The 19,572-nt window shown below is 37.1% G+C and overlaps 2 protein-coding genes across 5 annotated transcripts in view; one reads left to right on the plus strand and one right to left on the minus strand.

The window, feature by feature from the left end:
- Positions 1-19,572, minus strand: part of mtor (mechanistic target of rapamycin kinase) — a 367,630-nt gene that overhangs the window by 210,175 nt on the left and 137,883 nt on the right. The gene's annotated exons all lie outside the window — the stretch shown is intronic.
- angptl7 (angiopoietin-like 7) lies at positions 4,276-14,384 on the plus strand. The gene is made up of 5 exons (XM_041206151.1): positions 4,276-4,657; positions 12,202-12,302; positions 13,181-13,375; positions 13,568-13,766; positions 14,215-14,384. Exons 1-5 carry the CDS (start codon positions 4,276-4,278, stop codon positions 14,382-14,384), a joined length of 1,047 nt encoding a protein of 348 aa, XP_041062085.1.

A 19,572-nucleotide genomic window follows, 5' to 3' on the forward strand; every position in this document is an offset into this window, starting at 1 on the left:
GTTACTTTGGGAAATTTTAGTGCCAGTTAGCCATACACGCACTTATAGGAAAGGACAGGCAAGCATGAGGAAAATCGAGAATTAATGAGAGTTAAATTGGGGATAAAATGAAAGGTTCCAGTCAACCATAATCATTGCTGGGGTGGGGAGCGAATGTGGGGGTGGAAGAAAAGGAAAGCAAATGTCACTCTTCTACCTGTGGTGCTGCATACCTGATGTTACAGCAATTTTTCTGAAATTACAGTGAAGTCTGGAGTGCAAACATGTTAAACTTCCTATGAAGAAATAACAGCAGTCAGTGCCAGTTCAACTTTGATATTAAAAAAAGTAATGAAAGGGTTTAAGAAGGGAACTAAACTACATCATGGTGTTTGACAGTCAGACTCTAAGGAAAGATAACAAAAGAAATAAGAAAGGAATGTTGCAAATTGAAAAGAGTAATAAAAGCAGCTATATGTGTGAAGTGAGGGACACGGACAGCCGCTTCAGGTGGAAGAGTGAAAATACTCTCCCACCATTTAAAGTAGATATTATTTATGTTATAACAACTGGATCTTCAATTTCAAGTTGCATAACTGCTTACGCATTGTGACTGTTAACAAGAATCACCATTGGGGCAGGGGCTTAGTTGAAAATTACTGGATAATGTACAAACAAGTAAATAGCTGAAGATAAACACTACAATAAGCAGGACTTGGTGCAGGATAGGATACAAGCAGCAGAGTTTTGGGTGACTGGATTTTAAAGAGGTTGGAAGGTAAACCCAGGAAGCATTTAAAAGGTTAAGTCTGGAATGAGAAAGACATGGATTAGGGTCTTGCTCTGCAGGTAGCTTGAGGCAGGTGAACATGTGAGTAATATTACAGAAGCAGGTAGTAGGGTCAATAAGAGGTTGCAAGTGAGCACAGGGTTGAATAGGATGCCCAAGTTTGCAAACCTCAGTGGCTTGGATGGAGTATGGAATCAATGACTAGGGTGTGAAGGCTGTGGTCAATGGCTTCAGCTTTAACTGAAGAAATCTGCAAATCATCCCAGGCAATAGGTTGGACAAGCAAAATGGTAACAGAGAGATAGGTGAAGAGAAGGTAGAGGCTAGTGTCAGCGCACATGTGGAAGTTGACTTTGCATCCTCGAATATTGTCAATAAGGAGCAGTGTGCAGTTGAGGTAGTGGGATGGAGCCAAAGATATATCCTGGGGAGGCTAGAAAGGTAATGGTCTGGAGGATAGAAGGGAAGCATTGCCAGAGATGTTCTAGCTGTGGTTGACAGTTAGGAGTGGAACCAAGTGAGGGTAGTCCCACAGAACTAGAGAAAAAAGGAAAGGTATTGGAGGAGGATAGTGTGGGTAAAGATACAGAGAACGTTGAGGAGAGATAATTGGAATTTCATTGTCACTATTCTGTTGCCATTAAATTGTCACAATATTAAACTTCCATCAAATTCATGCCCATCCTAGAGAGTAACTCTGGCTCAAATTTTATTTTAAACCATTGGAACTCAATATACAGATTTCAATGTCCATATTGTTGCAGAAAAATAAGAATTAGGACTGCTGTAACTTGAACTATTTTATGGAGATAATAATTTGTATTTGCATTTCTGGGATGCAGATTATTTATTTCTTCAGCCCACTAACTAATTATTTAAAAACACATGTCACTGCTCTAATTAAACAACTACTCCTTGTTTAGTGGTATTTCCCATAGGAGGAACTTCTAGGGGGTTGTAAAAATGGAAAAGTGAATCAGTCTGCATCCAGTGGCTGCTGAGGTTCTGTGGAGATGCATGGGCTAAATTACTTGGATGTGATCTCTTTGTGGAAGTAATGTACAAGGCAGCAGTATGGGGAAGGAAAGAAGAGACTTTAAAGAAATACATTTTAAAAATCAATACTAAATATTTGCCGACTAATAGGGAGTGGCACTTGTGATTGACAGGTAGTAAAAGGAGACAGGATGTGGTATATAACTAAACAGCATTGAGGAAAATGAAAGGAACACTAGAAATTTGTCTGATACAATGCTCTGTTCAGTCATAAAACTGTGATGTTTGGAAAATGCCAATATTTATCGTGACATGTTAATAAGCATGCAGTCAAAATATTTCAAATCATATTTAAAAGCTGCAAAAGAAACTGCCACAATTTGGTGTTCATTTCAAACAATGCATGCAAAAATTCAGAGGATTCTAAAGTTCTATACATTCAAAGGTTTCAGTTAGAACATGGTTGGTGTTAACAGGTTTTTATTTTTGCAATATAACTAAATGCACTCTTCACATTCATTTTGTTTTTTTTTCGATACTGAATACTGTGATTTGGAAACATTTCTAGATGTTCCAGTGTTCATGAAACTAAATGTTAACTTTATATATCATATCAGGAGAAGATTAACTTTTAGTAACACCCTGACAAAAAGGACTAAATCTCCTAGCCTTTTAGAGTGAGGAGGGAAAACATTGGACAATGAATCTGAGGGAAAACAAGAAATAGCTCTGGGAACAGAAATGGGGTAGTCCAAGAGAAGTGTAATAAGGGTTTTGAAATATAAACTCAGGTAGCTGTAATGAACATGGTGTAGTGACTAAAAGACTGGCCACCTATGGCAGAACAGGAGTTAATAAGCAGGAGTAACCGGACATCAAAGGAGCAAATGGTGTGAAATCACTGAGGTGCATAGGATAAAGGAAAGAAGGTGCACAGAAGTGACAATGAGGATCTTGAAGGAAATTCTCTTGGATATGGAGAGATAGGAGAGTTTAGAAAGGCTTGGGACTGCTTGTCTTTATGAATGTGAAGAATGCAGGAATTCTAACTGAATAAAAATTTGTAAATGGATGAGGTTGGCTAAGGGTTCAATGGAGAGAAGTCAAGTATTGAGGATTTCAAATGCATTAACTTGGGCTTTGGTGGTGGCGGGAGAGATTTAAACAAACAATATTATGAGATGAAGTAGTGTTTTTGTTACGGAACACATGCAAGAGGGGTGAGGAATAAAATTCAGTGAAGATGTTCCATAGCAGTACTTCTTCCTCATCCTTCTTGCATGTGTACTATATGACCAGAGATAAATGATACTGAGTATTACCTCCCAGTATACCTTACCTTCATGAAAAAAACTACTGATGTTGCCCATGCCAGTTGGAGTGGGAGGGGCATGTGCATGGAGGATTATCTGTTAAATTTTGAAAGGGCAGAATTAAAGTTCAGTGTTAAGAGCATCGAATGCTCAACTAGATCCACATGCAAGTCTGGTCATTTGTTTGTAACATTACTCTAAAGTGGTCTGTCTTAAATTTCAGTTGAACATGTGAAATAAACCACAAAATAAAAATCCAAGTCAATTTAAAAACACCATTTTGATTACAAATGAAGACTGTAGGATACATCTGCAGCACGAGTCACATATTGTGCCTAACCTCAATGAAATGTATATCAGATGCACAAGTAGCGGTAAGTGAAACAGTATGTTGGTTTCATGTATTTTAATACAGCTTAAAGTAATCACATCATGGCACCTTGCCTGCACAAAAAGGAAAAACTGCTGACTTTCGTTATTTTATGGGGGTACTTTTTTAAAAAAAAATTATTCCAACACTATATAATAGATTTTATGTTTAGAAACTCATTGAAAACCAACCAAGAGAAATGTGAACATTTGAGAGTATTGCAAGTTATTCCTCAACTGTACTAATAGCTTTGATTAATATTTTAATTCGCCACAGCATGTATCTTTTGGAAAAGGGGAAATAATGCACAAACCTGGTGCTGCCTTCCTGTGTAACCCTGGTAATCTGATAACAGGAAAAGCTGACAGGACTGGGAGGTCCTTTGCTGACCAAACCTCAAACAAAAGACACCCTTCTCCCAAAAAAAACTCCAGCCCACATTCCTGTCAGCACCTGAGCTAAATTGATGGAGAGGGAGGAGCTTGCCATGTGTGCAGTGAATGGGAGGGGCACAGACTACAGATGCATTAGATATTTAAGATGCTGTGTCTGGGCTGTTTTTAAGACTGCTTACATTTTTCTGAAAAGGACACCGAGAATACTTCAACTTAGCAAGCTTCCATGTTCAGTGGATGAAGTATGCAACAGGAACTTATTTTAACAACATACTTCTAACTATTCTGAACTTCTAAAAAGTAACTTTAAAACATTCTGCCAAAGTAGCTGATAGGTCACTAGTGCTGTTAAGATTTTTGAAAAATTAATCCAAAGTGGCAAGCGTTTCAAACCCAAGGACAGTAGTTTTGTAGAGTCATTAATTTCAAAGGATGCCAGTCAAGATTTTCCTTTGGCTCCTTTCATTCATTTTGCTGCTCTGCAACGTTCCTCCAGGTTACAGCCAGGTTCAGAAAGCACCTCGGAGAAGGGGGACTACAGGAGGAGTGAACATTCAGAAGCTCATTACTTGCTGTGATGATCTGAAAGAGCTGAAGATCCAGGTGGCCAACCTGACTAGCATTCTTACTGAGCTCAGTAGGAAACAGGAGACTGACTGGATAAATGTTGTCATGCAGATGATGGAAGTGGAAAACGGCTATCGGCAAATTGAATCTCGCATTACAGAAGCTGAAGGAAAATACTCTGAAGTGAATAATCGGATAGATATTATTCAGCTTCAGGCAGCCCAAACAGTTACTCAGACGTCAACAGGTAAGAGCAGATTATTCTGAGAAGGGAGGGATGGGAAGGAAGATGTTATTAAATGTATTTGTCATAACATTAGGTATAGTATGCATAAGCAGAGGCAATCATTAGCCTTTTAAATTTAAGTTTTGAAAGGTGATTTAGCATTTGCAAAAGTATAAAAGGTGTACAGTATTGGTCTCCTTATTTAAGGAAATGTAAATACATTGGCAGCAGTTCAGAGAATATTTACTAGATTAACACATGGAAGGGCAGGCTGTCTTATGAGGAAAGGCTGGACAAGCTAGGTTTGTATCTGCTGGAGCTTAGAAGAGTAAGAGCTGACTTGATTGAAACATATTAGATCCTGACGAGACATGATAAGGTGGATGTGGAAAATATGTTTCCTCTTGTGGGAAAATCTAGAACTAGGGGCCACTGTCTAAAAATAAGGGGTCGCCTATTTAAGACAGAGATGAGCATTTTTTTTCTCTCAGAGAGTTAAGAGACCTTGGAATTCTCTCTGTCCAAAGATGGCTGAGGCAGAGTCTTTGAATATCTTTAAGGCAGTAGTAGATAGATTTTTGATAAGCAAGGGGGTGAGAGGTTATTGTGGGTAGGCAGGAATGTGAAGTTGAGGTTAAAGTTAGATCAGCCATGATCTTACTGAATGACAGAGCAGGCTTGAGGGGCTGAGTGGCGTACTCCTGCTCCTAATTCATATGTTCGTATGTAAAAATCATTCAGTTTGAAAACAGTTACTTGTATTTCTTTATAGCTAAAATTAAGCAGAGAGATAAAACTTAACATTAGTATTTCAGTATTATGATGAAACAATTTAAATTGATCAATTATGAACAACAACTTGCATTTATAGTTTACTTTAGCACAGTAAAACATTCCAAGGGACTTCACAGGAGCATTATCTGACAAAAGTTTGACAAATGCAAGCCAAATTCCCACTTAATAAAACACAGCTGTATAACGTGGTCTGGGTATTCCCAATTTTCTTGAGTGAGATCCCATTCAAACTCATAAATAATTTGGAAAACTCTCAATTATGTGGAAAATGGTTCAAAAGGAACAAATCAGGCATTATATTTGAACTAAAAATCACAACCATCATTCCCCAAAAAATGTAAGTGCCTCTGAACCCATTCACCCCAATTAAGCTTAACAAAACCCTTAAAAGCTTTCTGTTGATAATAAGGCCATTTTCACTTTAATTTTTACTTTTTTCATTTTAATTACTTTATTATTGGACTCTATTTAACTATATTTTCTTCTACGCGAGCCTACTAAGCTGGAGTAAAGAGTATATTTTCAATTATTTTTCTGACTTGTTAAAGGAATCAACTAGGTTAATTTTAAGAGGTTAGTATATAAAACAAAATCAAGTAGTTTCTTCATATTGTTTACTAAATCACAGTATATTTAAGCTACCAGTACATAAAGAGGAGTTACTCAAAGCAACTGTAGAACTGGTACAGTAGGTTGAGTAAGTTGATTTTCCAAGTCCCATTATGTTCAAACTACATTCTGTTTCAGCACAAAATGCCAAACTGAACAGACAGCAACATATCAGAAATCTCAAAAAAAAAATTCTGTTCCCACATAATGCACTTAAATGTTTCAATAATCACATTTATTTTTATTGCAAAATTACAAGAGTTTTCTGATCCACTGCAATAACGAGGACACAAATAGAATACCAGTATAACTTGTTCTTTTTGTAAGATAGAATTACATCTTTGCATGAAAAAGTTTCCTTTTATGACATTATAATTTAAAAAATCACTAATTTTTATCACATTTTTATGTTGTGACTGAATTTATGTGCACTCTAAATTTAAAATTACACAGTAAGCCTTGCTCCCCCACCACCTTTGCCACAATTGGAAAGTGGGGCGGGGGGGATGGGTAATGGTAAGATAATGACGGGATCCTAGAGTGTGTTTAACAAAATAAAATAAATATTGTAACTGGCGAACCAGGATTCAGCTAATGGTCAGGACCTCTCTTTTTCCATTCACTCACTACGGATTCCTCAAGGCAGAATATATTCTCAGGATTTTAGTTTTGATGGGTCATTATGAAACTACAAACTATTGTGAATTTCAACACCATCTAGGGGAAGTGCTCTATCTACCTCCGGTCTCAAAGTAGAAATCCATGCTTGCCAGCTCTTGCCCTACACAGCTGCAGGTTCAACAGATCACTTCCAGCTCACATTTGTATCACGTGGCTGGAGACAACAGAAAGAACACTCACATTCCACTCAAAGCGTCTGAGTGTGTGTTTTACATGATTCTATCAGACACCTAGTCAAATCAGACAAGAAACCTCAGCAGTCTTAAATTCTCACCTGCTAATGAAACAGACTACATGGCATACCTTTACCATTCAGTCATAATCAGAAACCATGCATGAAGGGTCCCCACTTTCCACATTACCTAAATTGAACATCGGTCAGAAGGAGAAAGAATCAGTGAGGTACTCTTAACATTTATTGGATTTTGGATCTGGTTTTGGAAAAATAAATCCAATGCACCAGTGTGCGTGCCCCTTTTACATTCAACAGCGGGAGTCAATTTCTATTGATACACTGGACCCTGCTGTGAAATATGGAGGCCCATAGTTCAAGAATGATCCTCATCCATTCTGTCCACTGAAACTGATGTCCTTACCCCAACAGCATTCACAGATCCATATTTTCACAAGTTTATGCTGCTATTGATTTCCTAAGTGCTAGGTTATTTGCACTGTTTCGTGCTGTAATGGATGGTGGCCCAATCGTCTGCAGTGACTGCAATAAAGTATAAAACTATCAGTTTGGGTCAATAGTAGTACTCTTGCCTCAGTCAGAAAGTTGCAGATCTAAACCCAACTCCAAGGCTAGGCTGAAGCATTCATGCAGTACTCCATGACTGCTGCATTGTCAGGGTGTCATCTATTGAATGAGGTGTTAAAGTGAGGTCCCATCCATCTGGTCAGGCAGATACAAAAGATCCCACGGCACTTCTTCCAAAGCAGGAAGTGTTCTGGCCAACATTTTCCCTCAGCCAATATCAGCAAAATGAATTAATAGTCATTCATCCCATTGTTGCCTGTGGTACCTTGCACTATGGAAAATGACAGCTCAGTTTCTCTAAATAACAGTGACTGAACTTCAAAAGTAACTAAGAAGAGTAATAGCATCAAATTCAATCTTTAAATAATTTCATCACACAATCCTATTTTGTTGTTAAAGTTACTTAGCCATTTGACTAATTTTGCTTTAAAAGTGGCACATGTAATTGGATAGGACAATATTGCTCTGCATCAGTGTCATTTTCAACCAGCATCCCTTTGCAATTATTTAGGCAAAATGTATGGAAAACAGACTGATATCTTAGCTTTTTTTCTGGCTGTTCTAATTTTTCTAGAAGTGGTATATAAATATTAGACCACTAGACCCTGAACAGATCTTGCTGAAATTTGGAAATCAGGTTGCCATTTCTCAAATGTACAATATCTCCTGCCCAGAGTAATGATGTCCTAGTAACGAGGTGGGTGTACCTACCAGGCAGATGATGCTTGCAATAGAAATGAGGTGTTCAATCGTTTGTCTAGTTATTGTAAACCTATCAGTCAGCAATAACTTTTTTTTTAACATCCAAGACATTCACTAATACAGACTTCACGGTTGACCGGTCACACTGTGGTTTATAATGTAATCATGTAGAGATACGTTCACAGATGAAGGATGCTTCAAAACTTTAAAAAGACATTTAAAATAGTGTAATCATCATCATTTATACATTAAATTCTGCATCTGATTGTAACATCTGATAGGCTGCACTCTTGGGGCTATGGATGGCAGAAATCTACAGTTACAAAATAATTCTATTGAAGGGAATTAAAAAGTATTTCACTGAAGACAGGGACAGTTTCATCTGTGATATGGTTGGTCAGGCACTTTGATCACCACAGGCCTTACTGTCTAGACTCACTCATGAAGTATGGTCACTTGATTAGGGCATGGAAGGGTGCTCATCATCTCTGGATTCATATAGTCAGCAGGAATCTGACTTCAGTGAAAGATGAGAAAAATAAGGAGCAAAAGAAAACCTAAAAAGACAATTACATAAGTATAGGAAAAACTGAAATACTGTTTGGCAGGTAACTCTCACAGTAATGACCAATGCACACCTTCAGAGGGAGTAGAATTCCAAATTGCTGTCATCAAGTTTCAATCAAGGTATGTTTACAATATTAAAACAAATATATCACTTGGTCAATATGCACCAAAATAAAATGTTATTTTATTCACACATTTCAAACTCTAGTTATAGTTCTAAAAAAGAAACTATTTATGCAGATGGCACATTGAAGAAAATGCAAATATTTGGAAAGGCAGAAGGACCATCTATCCATAAGACCTAGACACTGTTTTCATTAAGAGGCAATCAAGTTGTCTAAATGAATCACTGCAGCAATTGTTAAACCATATGACTCCAGACTATCGTATGTAATAATCCATGCAAGCTTCCTCTAGAAATATCCAACTGCTGATTCAACTTAGCAAGTTTCTCAAAGGACATTCTACTACCTTACACTGAAAAAGCTAATATTTTTTGGAAAAATAACCAAACTAGATCTTTATTTTCCAAGGTAAAACGCAAGATATTTCCAATGACTATACAACATGTATAACACTAAGTTCCTCATCTTACTGAAATATATCGGTTTCAAATTAGAATTGATACCACATCTTCTGGGAACCATACAAATGTATGCAGAGTACTCCAGTTACTGGGCAGGCAAAAGAACATCAGCTATGTGTACACAAGTTCACACATGGAACACAATTCAGTGGCCACCTAACCAATACCATCTTCGACAAGAGAGGTGCTTTAGTTCCTTTCAAGCTACATTGATCATTTGAGAATACAAAACACTGATTGAATTCAAAACAGAAAGGGCAGATTTTGATAATGCTGCCACCAATGCAAATCAAAATCCACCTCCATGGCACTGCAACCAGAAACCAAACAATAGGATAAATACATTACCTCCAGTCCAGCTGTTATTCCTGAAAAGCCCTCCTTAAAAGTTTCAATTACTTGAAAATGATGTTTCAACTTTCTTTGCCGAAGGAACTGCCCCTAACTGGGATATGGTCCCATTTTCACTGGTAGATCTTCAGTATCTGGCCCAAACATCGATACTTCATGCCAGAGTCAAGGAAATTATTGACAGTCTTGTTGACCACATCACAAGGCATCACAATTGAGCCCAATCTGCTCCTCAAAACACCTTACTCTTGGAACGTTTTTCAGCAGGATAATGATAAAAAGCAGGAACCTTCTCTTATGTTTGTCCTCCCTAACCCAGGAGTCCTAATGCCAACTGCGGTTGCCCAATTGACACCCGAGTTCAAATCAGCTATTTCAGCATGGGCAGTAATCTCAAAAAAAGTTATAATTAGTGTCAAATACCCACAGGGCCAAAATAGTATTATTTTGGTTATTCAAACATTGAAAGCTTACGTTGTTGCATTTTTTTTATTTCTGGGATACTGATAGTTGTCTGTAGTAATGATTCTAGGAGTCTATGTCCAACCTTTCTTCGGAGTATGTGGAGCTAAAAATAATGCACTTGCCCATTTTTAGTTTTTGCATCTGGACTAAGAAGGGTGCTTATATTTACTTAAACTTCCACTGAACAACCTGGCCCTGCAATTTCACTTGAATCAATCCTCAGTTAAGTTCTGAAATGCATTGCCTAAGAGTGTGGTGGAGGCTGGTTCAATCGAGGCTTTCAAAAGGGAATTAGACCGTTATTCGAAAAGGAAGAATGTGCAGGGATATGGGGAGAAAGCAGGAAAATTAATTATTCAGAGAGGCAGGGCAGACACAATATACCAAATGACCTCCTTCTGTACTGTAAAAATTCTGTGATTCTGGACACCTGACTTGCCACAATTTTGCTCATTGAGCCATTTTTTTGGGAACAGTTCAAATAAACAGTAATTTGCAGAAGCAATTTGATGTCTCTGCTGAAAATTTTATGTCTCGGCACTGCTGAGCTCAGGAACACACTCACCTGGTGCAACACACCACTACCCAAACCCATTCACAGAATCCTTACAGTGCAGAAGGAGACCATTTGGCCCAGAGTCTGCACTGGCTCTCTGAAATTCTTGAAAAATCATGATCTACAGTGTCAGAGCAATGAAAATTTATATTCTCTATGACTTTATTTTAGAGAATTTACCATATGCTATTGGAAAACATTAGCTCTCTCAATCTTCACAAAACTTAATTTAAAATTGGCAGCGTCTTTAATGCTTCCAGCTCAGTTACATCGTAAACCATTCATCAACAGGAATTAAAATGGATTTATTAAAGCTGCTTACATGTGATGTTGGTTGGGTTTTCACTGTCTTCATATCTAAAAGCTAGTATATAGCTGATAATTGGGGCTATCCTGGACTGCTGCAGATCCTGGGCTCAAAGATTAATTAGCTAATTTGCTGCAGTTAGTAAATAATACAACAAAAGAAATAAATTGGCAAGGTTGGACAGTCTCCATCAACAGGGGACAGGTATACCCACTGGCATCTTGTGTTTTGAAAACAGAAAACAGTACTTAAGTCACTCAAATTTGATCAAATCTATGTTCCTTCAAAGGTAAACATCTAGGAAAAAGCTTTTTTCCTAATCCAAAACAGCAGCAAACAGGAAATTTAAGCAAAGTGAGGCAGTGAGTGTTTTCAGGTATGCTGAATAAAGGGTAAGATATGGACTTAAACTCAGAAGATAAGTTCAAGTTCACAAGGTGAACATAGTTTACACTTTACCTTTTACAGAGGATGGTGAATACACGGAACAAATAATCTTGGTTGGGTTATGAAGACCGCTCTTATTCAAGAAGGAGCCAGATGAATACCTTGCAGAGAAAAGGGTCAGGAGCTAAGAGGCTCTCAAGCTTTGGGACTCTCAAAATGGTCCACAATGCTCTTCATCAGAATGTATTGACCTCGTAGAAAGGGGAAGTGGAGGAAAGTTAAAGCCTAAATAGGCAGCTTAATTCAGAGAGGTTGAAGCAAAACACCAGTCTGCAATTTCAGGATAACAATGCCAACTGACTGGGTAGAAAATTTACATGGGCCCAATATACAGAATATTTCAAAATGAATAGAATATATGCTGTATTTGTTAAGATTTCCACAGCTAATAAATCATTCTGAAAGATGTAAAAACCACTACAATAAAAATTCTTAACTCATTTCACTGCTTTCTTGGTGCGGCATATGTAGCTATTTAGTCTGGTTTCATAAGCAGCAGCAGAGAAGAGAATGAATGGAATTTTCCTGCTTGAGTGAGTACCAAACATCAATGTAGATTTCAATCACTGTTATAATTTGGAAAGGAATCTCAGAGTGGAAAAAAATATTTATAGATATTACTAAAAAGGCCACTCTTCATTATTGCTCATACGTAGCTTTGGCTGCAATGCAGTAATGGTTTGATTTAAAATGCAAGGATTCTGGAATAGTAATGCAGTCTTTAATCTTTTGTTAACAGATGCCACGTACGACTGCACATCGTTGTACCAGAAGAATTATCGAATATCTGGTGTATACAAGCTACCTGCAGATGAGTTCCTGGGAACTCCAGAACTAGAGGTGATGCTTTTTGAAATAAATTTTCCTTATTTTTACTTTCTTTTGGACGTGTTTTACTGCCTCTAAGGTTTAAATTGGTGGACTGCAATACACAGTACACTTATTATTTATCATTTGTGAATATGTCACTCTGATGCAAGAATTGTTTAGTGAAGACTAAAATATCACCAACTTATTTTACTGTGATTTTGACAAACATGGTGAATTTGGCCTAAAATTTTACAGATTTTACTTTTGTAGTGAATATGTACTGCCACTGCTTCAGAATCAGTTTTAAATCTAAGCATTACTGTAGCTGTGTATGAACAACACCAGAGTTAACTCTTTAGTCATTAGTATCTTATTCCACTCTGAGAGGTCTTTTTCCAAGTTAGACAGAGCCTGCATCAGCAACTGAAATCCACGTTAATTTATGATACTCACTACCAGGCGGGAAACTACCATTCATTCTTTTCTCTGCCACTGGCAATGAAAAAAGACTGAAAAGCTGTGATACTCCACGACAGAAGGCAAGTTAAAAATTTTAGTTTGTTCTTCATTTATATTTCTGAAGAAAATGTGCTCTGATGGAGCTAAAGAATGACTTGAGTAATGGAGGGTGAAAAGAGTTAAATATTTAAGCTACTTTATTACTCAACTATGAATATATAATTGTAATACATTGTGTATTCAATAGGACTTATCCAATAGGAAATTCAAATCAAAATTCTCATGCATCAGAATGATTTGACGTTGCAACACCTTGCAAGTACACATATCCAAACTTAGACAAGCGAATAAGGCTCTGAATCTCATTATAGAATGAAAATCTAGCAAAATACTTTGGCATTCAAGATTACTCCTTATGCCTTGTTGAATAATTATTTGGACTGTTACAGGTGTACTGTGACATGGAAACTGGACATGGTGGCTGGACTGTTATACAACGTCGCAAAGCTGGCCTAAGCTCTTTCAATCGTGATTGGAAACAGTACAAGCGAGGGTTTGGCAACATCCGTGGGGACTTCTGGTTGGGAAATGAACACATTTTTCGATTAACTAGGCAGCCAAGTACGCTCAGGATAGACATGGAGGTAACTTATTAGATTATGATTTTTATTTCAAATGAAATATTCAATGAACAGAATTGGAAACAGTAGGACATGTATTATTTAAATTCTTACCTCAAAAAAATTTTGAGGCGTAAACTAAATGCAAATTAATGCTGGTAACAATTTATATCAGTGTAAGTGAACGGTTTAATGACTTGACCTATATAACAACAGGACTGGGAAGGACATACTTGTTATGCAGAATATGACTACTTTTCGATAAGCAATGAATTAAATAGCTACAGATTAATCATTGGAAACTACAATGGGACAGCTGGACGGGACTCACTCAGATACCACAACAACACTGCCTTCAGCACAAAGGACAAAGACAATGACAAGTGCGTGGACAACTGTGTACATTTCCGCAAAGGTAAGAGCCTATAGGTAAACAAAAAGAAAACCAAATGCTTTTGTGCAGTGAATGATGTTTACTTTTTGCAATGCCATACTAAAGAACTGTTAAGTTATATAAGGCAACCCGTAAGTTTTCACGAAATCTGCAGGCAATTCATTACCCTGGGCATAAGAAACCAACAGAACATCCTTCTAGTAGCAATGTCTGATATGAATTGTGAAAATATCTTGCAGAATTTAACTATTTTAATATATTCTATGAATACATTACTAAGGAAAAAATATTGATACTACAAAAAGTGCACTGGATTAGAAAAGACCATGCGAATCACCTGGCTGTCCCAAATTTGAAAAATACCATACTGCAATCACATTCTTGAATTTAACTGTACTATCTTTCTCTACTGCCTCCCCAATCTTTAATTCACAATTTATACAGTAACTCATTATCCTTTTGACTCCAGGTGGCTACTGGTACAACTGCTGCACAGATTCCAATCTGAATGGAGTTTACTATCGTCAAGGGCAGCACACCCAAAATTCTGATGGCATCACATGGTATGGCTGGCATGGTTCAAGTTACTCACTGAAGCAAGTTGAAATGAAGATTCGTCCACAAAGCTTCAAGCCTTGAGCACGACAAGTTTCTCATTTATGAAGTCACAAAAATGAACAGTTAATACTGCATTTTCTTACAACAGAATTGTGGATTGAAGGACTTTTCTATGCAAAACTTTTGAGAAGCTCCTTTCTTCTGCTTTTGTTTCTCTGCTAACTATACAGACACACACACACACACAATCACATGCCTGAAAATAATGTTATAAACATAAAATTAAGTGAAAAATACTAGCCACACTAACAGGCTTTTAAAATGTACATACAAAAAAATTAATAAGTACATTTTTTGAAATTGTATGGCAGAAATGTCATTGTGGTCTCCAATGGAATTAAATAACGTGAGAGTTAATTTCACAATCTAAAAAAACACAAATAAAATAATTAGGGAGCACTACTCCAAAGACATCTGAGAAACCAAGCTGCAAATTTATCGTAGTACTTTGTTCATAATATATACCAACACAAATTGCAACAATATAACATGCCTCTCCCCCAACCCAGAAGTTTAATCATACGTGTCAACTTCCAGCTTTTTAAAGTTGGAAAATACTTTTTCCCCACTAGCTCTGTAGGTCTTTGGTATCATTCAGATCACTTAGAGAGCGAGAGTGAAGTGTCAGAACCAGATGAAATGTTTTACTGTTAAAAGTGATTTATAAATGCAAGCTGCTATTGTGCAGTGGGACAATATCAATCAGATATTTTTTATTCCATTGTTTCTTGCATCAGGCTCAGGGCAGAAAAAATTATGAGTGGTTATGCTCAGAGTCCCAGTTACAGGTGTATTTAATTAGTGTTTTCCCTAAATAAGTTGTGTGTAACAAAAGGAATGCAGTTTCTAAAAACATTTTATTTTCCTTGAAAGTAGATTTGAGATGGGAAGCCTGGCTGTTGTCTTATGTGGTGGTTTATCTTCTTCAAACCAGGCTGCAGTTGCTTCTATGAGACAAGGTGGTTATACCTGTTATCAATATATTTTCTGGCTTTACTTGATCCTGTCATTACAATTCCTTTCATGATACTTCTCAGTGTCGAGATTTTAAAGCAGAACAGGGTTAACCTGATAATGCATCTTTCTTACTTAAAAATGCACACTGAGATTCACACTCAGAATCATAGTAGCACCAAAATGCCAGTAAACTCAATAAATTAAGAGGTGTGATTTTTGTGAGGGTTCCAGTGTCTGGGCAATGGACAGGTGTAGCTCAGTCAAAGCGTGCCTATGTAGACTAAGAGATGCCCAAATTTAGTGGGCCAGGTCATTAACATAGCCTAGTTTTGCCCCAATTTAGACCCAAGCCCTAGTTGGATCTCAGGGCAGAAACTGGGTTGGAAGTGAAAGTGCAACTGCAGACCTACAGCTTTGGGACTCTTCTTCTGCCTCAGGGTCTTTCAGTTGCTGTTAGATAACAGCATTCAGAAGGCAATCAGGCTCAAAAATCCAGAGATCCTAAAACAAGAGTAGGACACTTATCCTGTTTGGCACTTTCCTTTCTTCGACTCCCCCCCACTACCCCGTTTGAGTGTGGTCCAAGCACAAGGTTCACCGCCAGTTATTTAGGATGCTGCCACTGGAATTGCATATCCCTTGGAATCAACTGGGGAAAATTGCGGCAGGGAAGGCTGGAAAGGCTTGTCTCCTTACCCAGTGAAATGGGTCTACACTTCTTATTCCAGATTGTTGCTCCCAGAGAGGTGCTCTCTAATGAAAAGATTCATAAAAATAAACCTTTGTCAAAATTCATAATGTTTTGGGGTGTCTGTGTGTTTGGCGGGGTGGGGGGGAGGAGGGGGCGGGGTGGGGGGGAACGTAATTCCCCAATAAAAACCCTCATAACTTCAGCACTTGTCGTGACTTCCAAATTGCCATACTCATAACTGTCCTTTTGTATACTGCAAATAGAGCTGTCAGTTTTCCTGTGGCAGTGTTGGCTTTGCGGAAGTTGTTGGTCAACTTTTGTTCATCCTCTAGTTATGTGTGTGTGTACATGCACAGGGGGATTAGCATTTGCAACAGAGTGAACTTGTGACTTCTGCAGCACTTTGATAAAGCTAGTCCATTAGATGCAAAAAGAGCACTAGTTTAGGAAATGGTCATTCATGCTTGACGTGTCACAAGATAACCCAGTTCTTAACTGGGGCTAGTATTCACTCTTAGTTTAAGATGGGGTTTAATGAGCTGGTTATCAACAGCTGGTTATCATGTGAAGGTTGGAGAGATAAATAATTTATTTTATACTATTATTAAACTTGCTCTCAGCTACAGTTTAATAGAAATTAAGAAGGATCTGCTGTGCTTTATTGGCAAAATATGAGCAATACTTAATAGGTAAACATTTTGTACTTTAAATAATACAGTTAAATAATATACTTCTGCATTATTTAAATTCCTTTTCTAATATTGAATATTACATTATAAACATATATTTAAACATATTTTTAAAACTGCAAGGGAGACTAGCACTTATCACAAGAAAACTTCATCAAGTTTGCTTCATAACTATATATTGTGATTGCCTGCATTAAAGTTGTACCCCAAATCCCTTAGTCCCATTGTGCAGACAATCACAAATTAGTTTGATTATATGTGATCAGTTGAATTCCAGCAATGCTTGGACACTGCAGTGGGACACACCAAAGCACAGCTTATTGTATTTTTAAGTTATGATTTTATAGCAATCTTTTAAAAGAACAAAGGACTAATACATAAAACCGCTGGAAAAATGTGCGTCTTTAAAAAGGGGAAATAACAGGCTGATGCTGGAAGTATTTCTGAAAGTAATATCCTACTAAATGAGTTTACCAGTAATTGTATCAAATTCCCTCTGACAGGAGAGATTGGAATGACGACAAACCTTTCAAAAAAATACAACATTTCAAAAACTCTAATTAGAGACTAGGTCCTGGAACATGCTCAACTTTACTGCAGACATTTAAGTTATACTTATCCCATGTTAATTGAGACATGGTGCGTTTATTCATCCTACCAGTCAGAAAATCCACATTTTTTCCTTATTGTCAAAAAGCCTTCAAACAGTCTACAAGAACATTCCAAAACCTCTTGCTTTGAACAATTAAAAAAAGAGGTTGGTGGGGGAGGAGTAGTAACAAGCTGATTGAAGACAGGAAAAATATTATAACTACCATGCACAGGTTTAGCAGCACTGTCTATGTGAGTTGAGCAGTAAAGTGAAATTAGCCATTTTTTCATTTTTTACACATCACAATTAAACCTGATACAACATTCAAAGGGAGTCCATCTGGCAATCTAACAAAGGTGTCAATTACAAAACGTGAACAGTTTTCCCCTTCCCAAATACAGAACCCATTTAATTAAGTGTTCTGTAGGTCCTGAGGTAGTTGCAGGCAACATGTGATGCATCCTTTAATTGCAGATATTATATTTTAAAAAAGCCTATTTTTAGGTCTACATTATCAACAGCATATAAAAAGAGTAGTTTTTTTCCTGTTATGTCACAAAATTATATATATATTATTAATTCACTGAAGAATGGAGCAGTGAAACAGTAATAACCGTTTTTAAGATCTAACAGCAGAAGACTGCTTAGGTAATTTAAGTCAGCTGACACACTATGCCAAGGCTTATATCTGAAATAATGACCATGTAGGCAAGATCAGGGGAGGTGACCAGTTTAGAACAGGATTCATAAAATGAATCAACAATTTTAGGGGGAAAAATGTAACAGATATTTTTAAAAATAGCAAATCTGCCTTTTTAAGAAAATGACAATTAAATGAAGCTAAGATTTAGATTTTTTTCAAATATTAATCACACTTCTAATAATATTCCTAGCTCACAGCATGCAACAGAAGTTATAAAGCTGTGGCTGGCTGATGCATATCATGATGAATTAGTCAAGGAAAATGGAATCACTGTGATACTTTTAAAATATCCTCAATTACTTTGTTTCTAATTACACAAACATGATGAGTGGCTGTAAATGCAAAGTAGCTTGATTGCAAATGCATAGTTCTTAAGATTCTTTGTGGAAAATACAAAGAATCTTCATTCTTCTGCTTGGTTTGCAGCATGTTTTGATAAAACAATTCGTATTTAGCAATGTGCTCCCTTGCGTAAGGTATTTACTTGTAACTTGCTAGAAACTGCAACTACATTTCTAGACTATCAATATTAGTCAGTTTGTAAGAATTCATTTTTTTAAATACTCATCATTTTGTGACCATGTACTTTTATTTACTTCCAAGAAAGTAAAGTTCTCGTGAGAAACAGTTGGCAATTTGTATACAGCACACTCTGTTTAAATGAACAGGAATTCATCTGGGGCTTTCCAGCTTATTGTGTAATGTGTAAACATGTATTGTGCAATGGCAAAATAATTTGCAGTTACTAATGCAGCACTACACAACATAATTTTATTGTACAAGTCTGCCTTTGACTTAGAACAAGTTTCTCCTGATAGACATAGCATGCTTCATAGTATTTTTGTTTCTGCTAAGAACCTAGGGTACATAAAACCATGCTTTAGTAGGATTTTTGCAGTTTTTAAATAAAACATTAAACATTTAATGAACAAATAAGGAAAGGAGACTGGCTTTCTGTGCATGAGCGATGGATAGCCCAGAAGTAAAGAACAGTATTCACTATGAAAAGGGGAAGGTCAACTGGAAGCATCAACCCATTTAAAACTGATACTTTCAACGTGTAACCAATACAATTTGCTGCATTATCAAAAAGATTGTGGCCATTGGTAAAATATCAACTATTTCCTAATTGATATGCACTCCACTAATGTAAGTGGTTTTGCACAATCAACTTGGAAATTAAAGATCCAACCCTCTAGATGGCCAAGTGGGTGAAGAGACACCTGGTACAGTAATTAGCCATGGAAGTCAGTAAGTCTGATCTAGTTCTTAGGCCAAACTGAGTTAGCTAATCTCAGCTAGTATATTACTTATGGTGCTATAATTGACCTAAATCCAGGCTGGAGAAAAATCAGCTAGGGTTCCATTATCCAGTACCTTAATGACATGCATGAGTATGGCTTAGGTGTGATGCCCACAACAGTTCAAAAGCCATCTGATACACAATACCAAGGCTTACATCTGGAATAATGACTATGTAGATGAGGTACTTGGGATGGTGACAGAGGGGCAGGGGTGGGCTACCAGCTTAGAACAGAGTTCATAAAAAGAATCAACAACTTTAGGTGAAAAAATTG

This window comes from Carcharodon carcharias, chromosome 15 (genome assembly GCF_017639515.1).
Source record: "Carcharodon carcharias isolate sCarCar2 chromosome 15, sCarCar2.pri, whole genome shotgun sequence".
Lineage (NCBI taxonomy): Eukaryota > Metazoa > Chordata > Chondrichthyes > Lamniformes > Lamnidae > Carcharodon > Carcharodon carcharias.

Excerpts from the sequence above, each read along its gene's own strand:
- angptl7 (XM_041206151.1), top strand. The coding sequence starts at position 4,276 with ATGCCAGTCAAGATTTTCCTTTGGCTCCTTTCATTCATTTTGCTGCTC. Across the intron at positions 12,303-13,180 it reads TGGGAACTCCAGAACTAGAG|GTGTACTGTGACATGGAAAC; the intron begins GTGATGCTTTTT and ends GGACTGTTACAG. Across the intron at positions 13,767-14,214 it reads CTGTGTACATTTCCGCAAAG|GTGGCTACTGGTACAACTGC; the intron begins GTAAGAGCCTAT and ends TTTTGACTCCAG.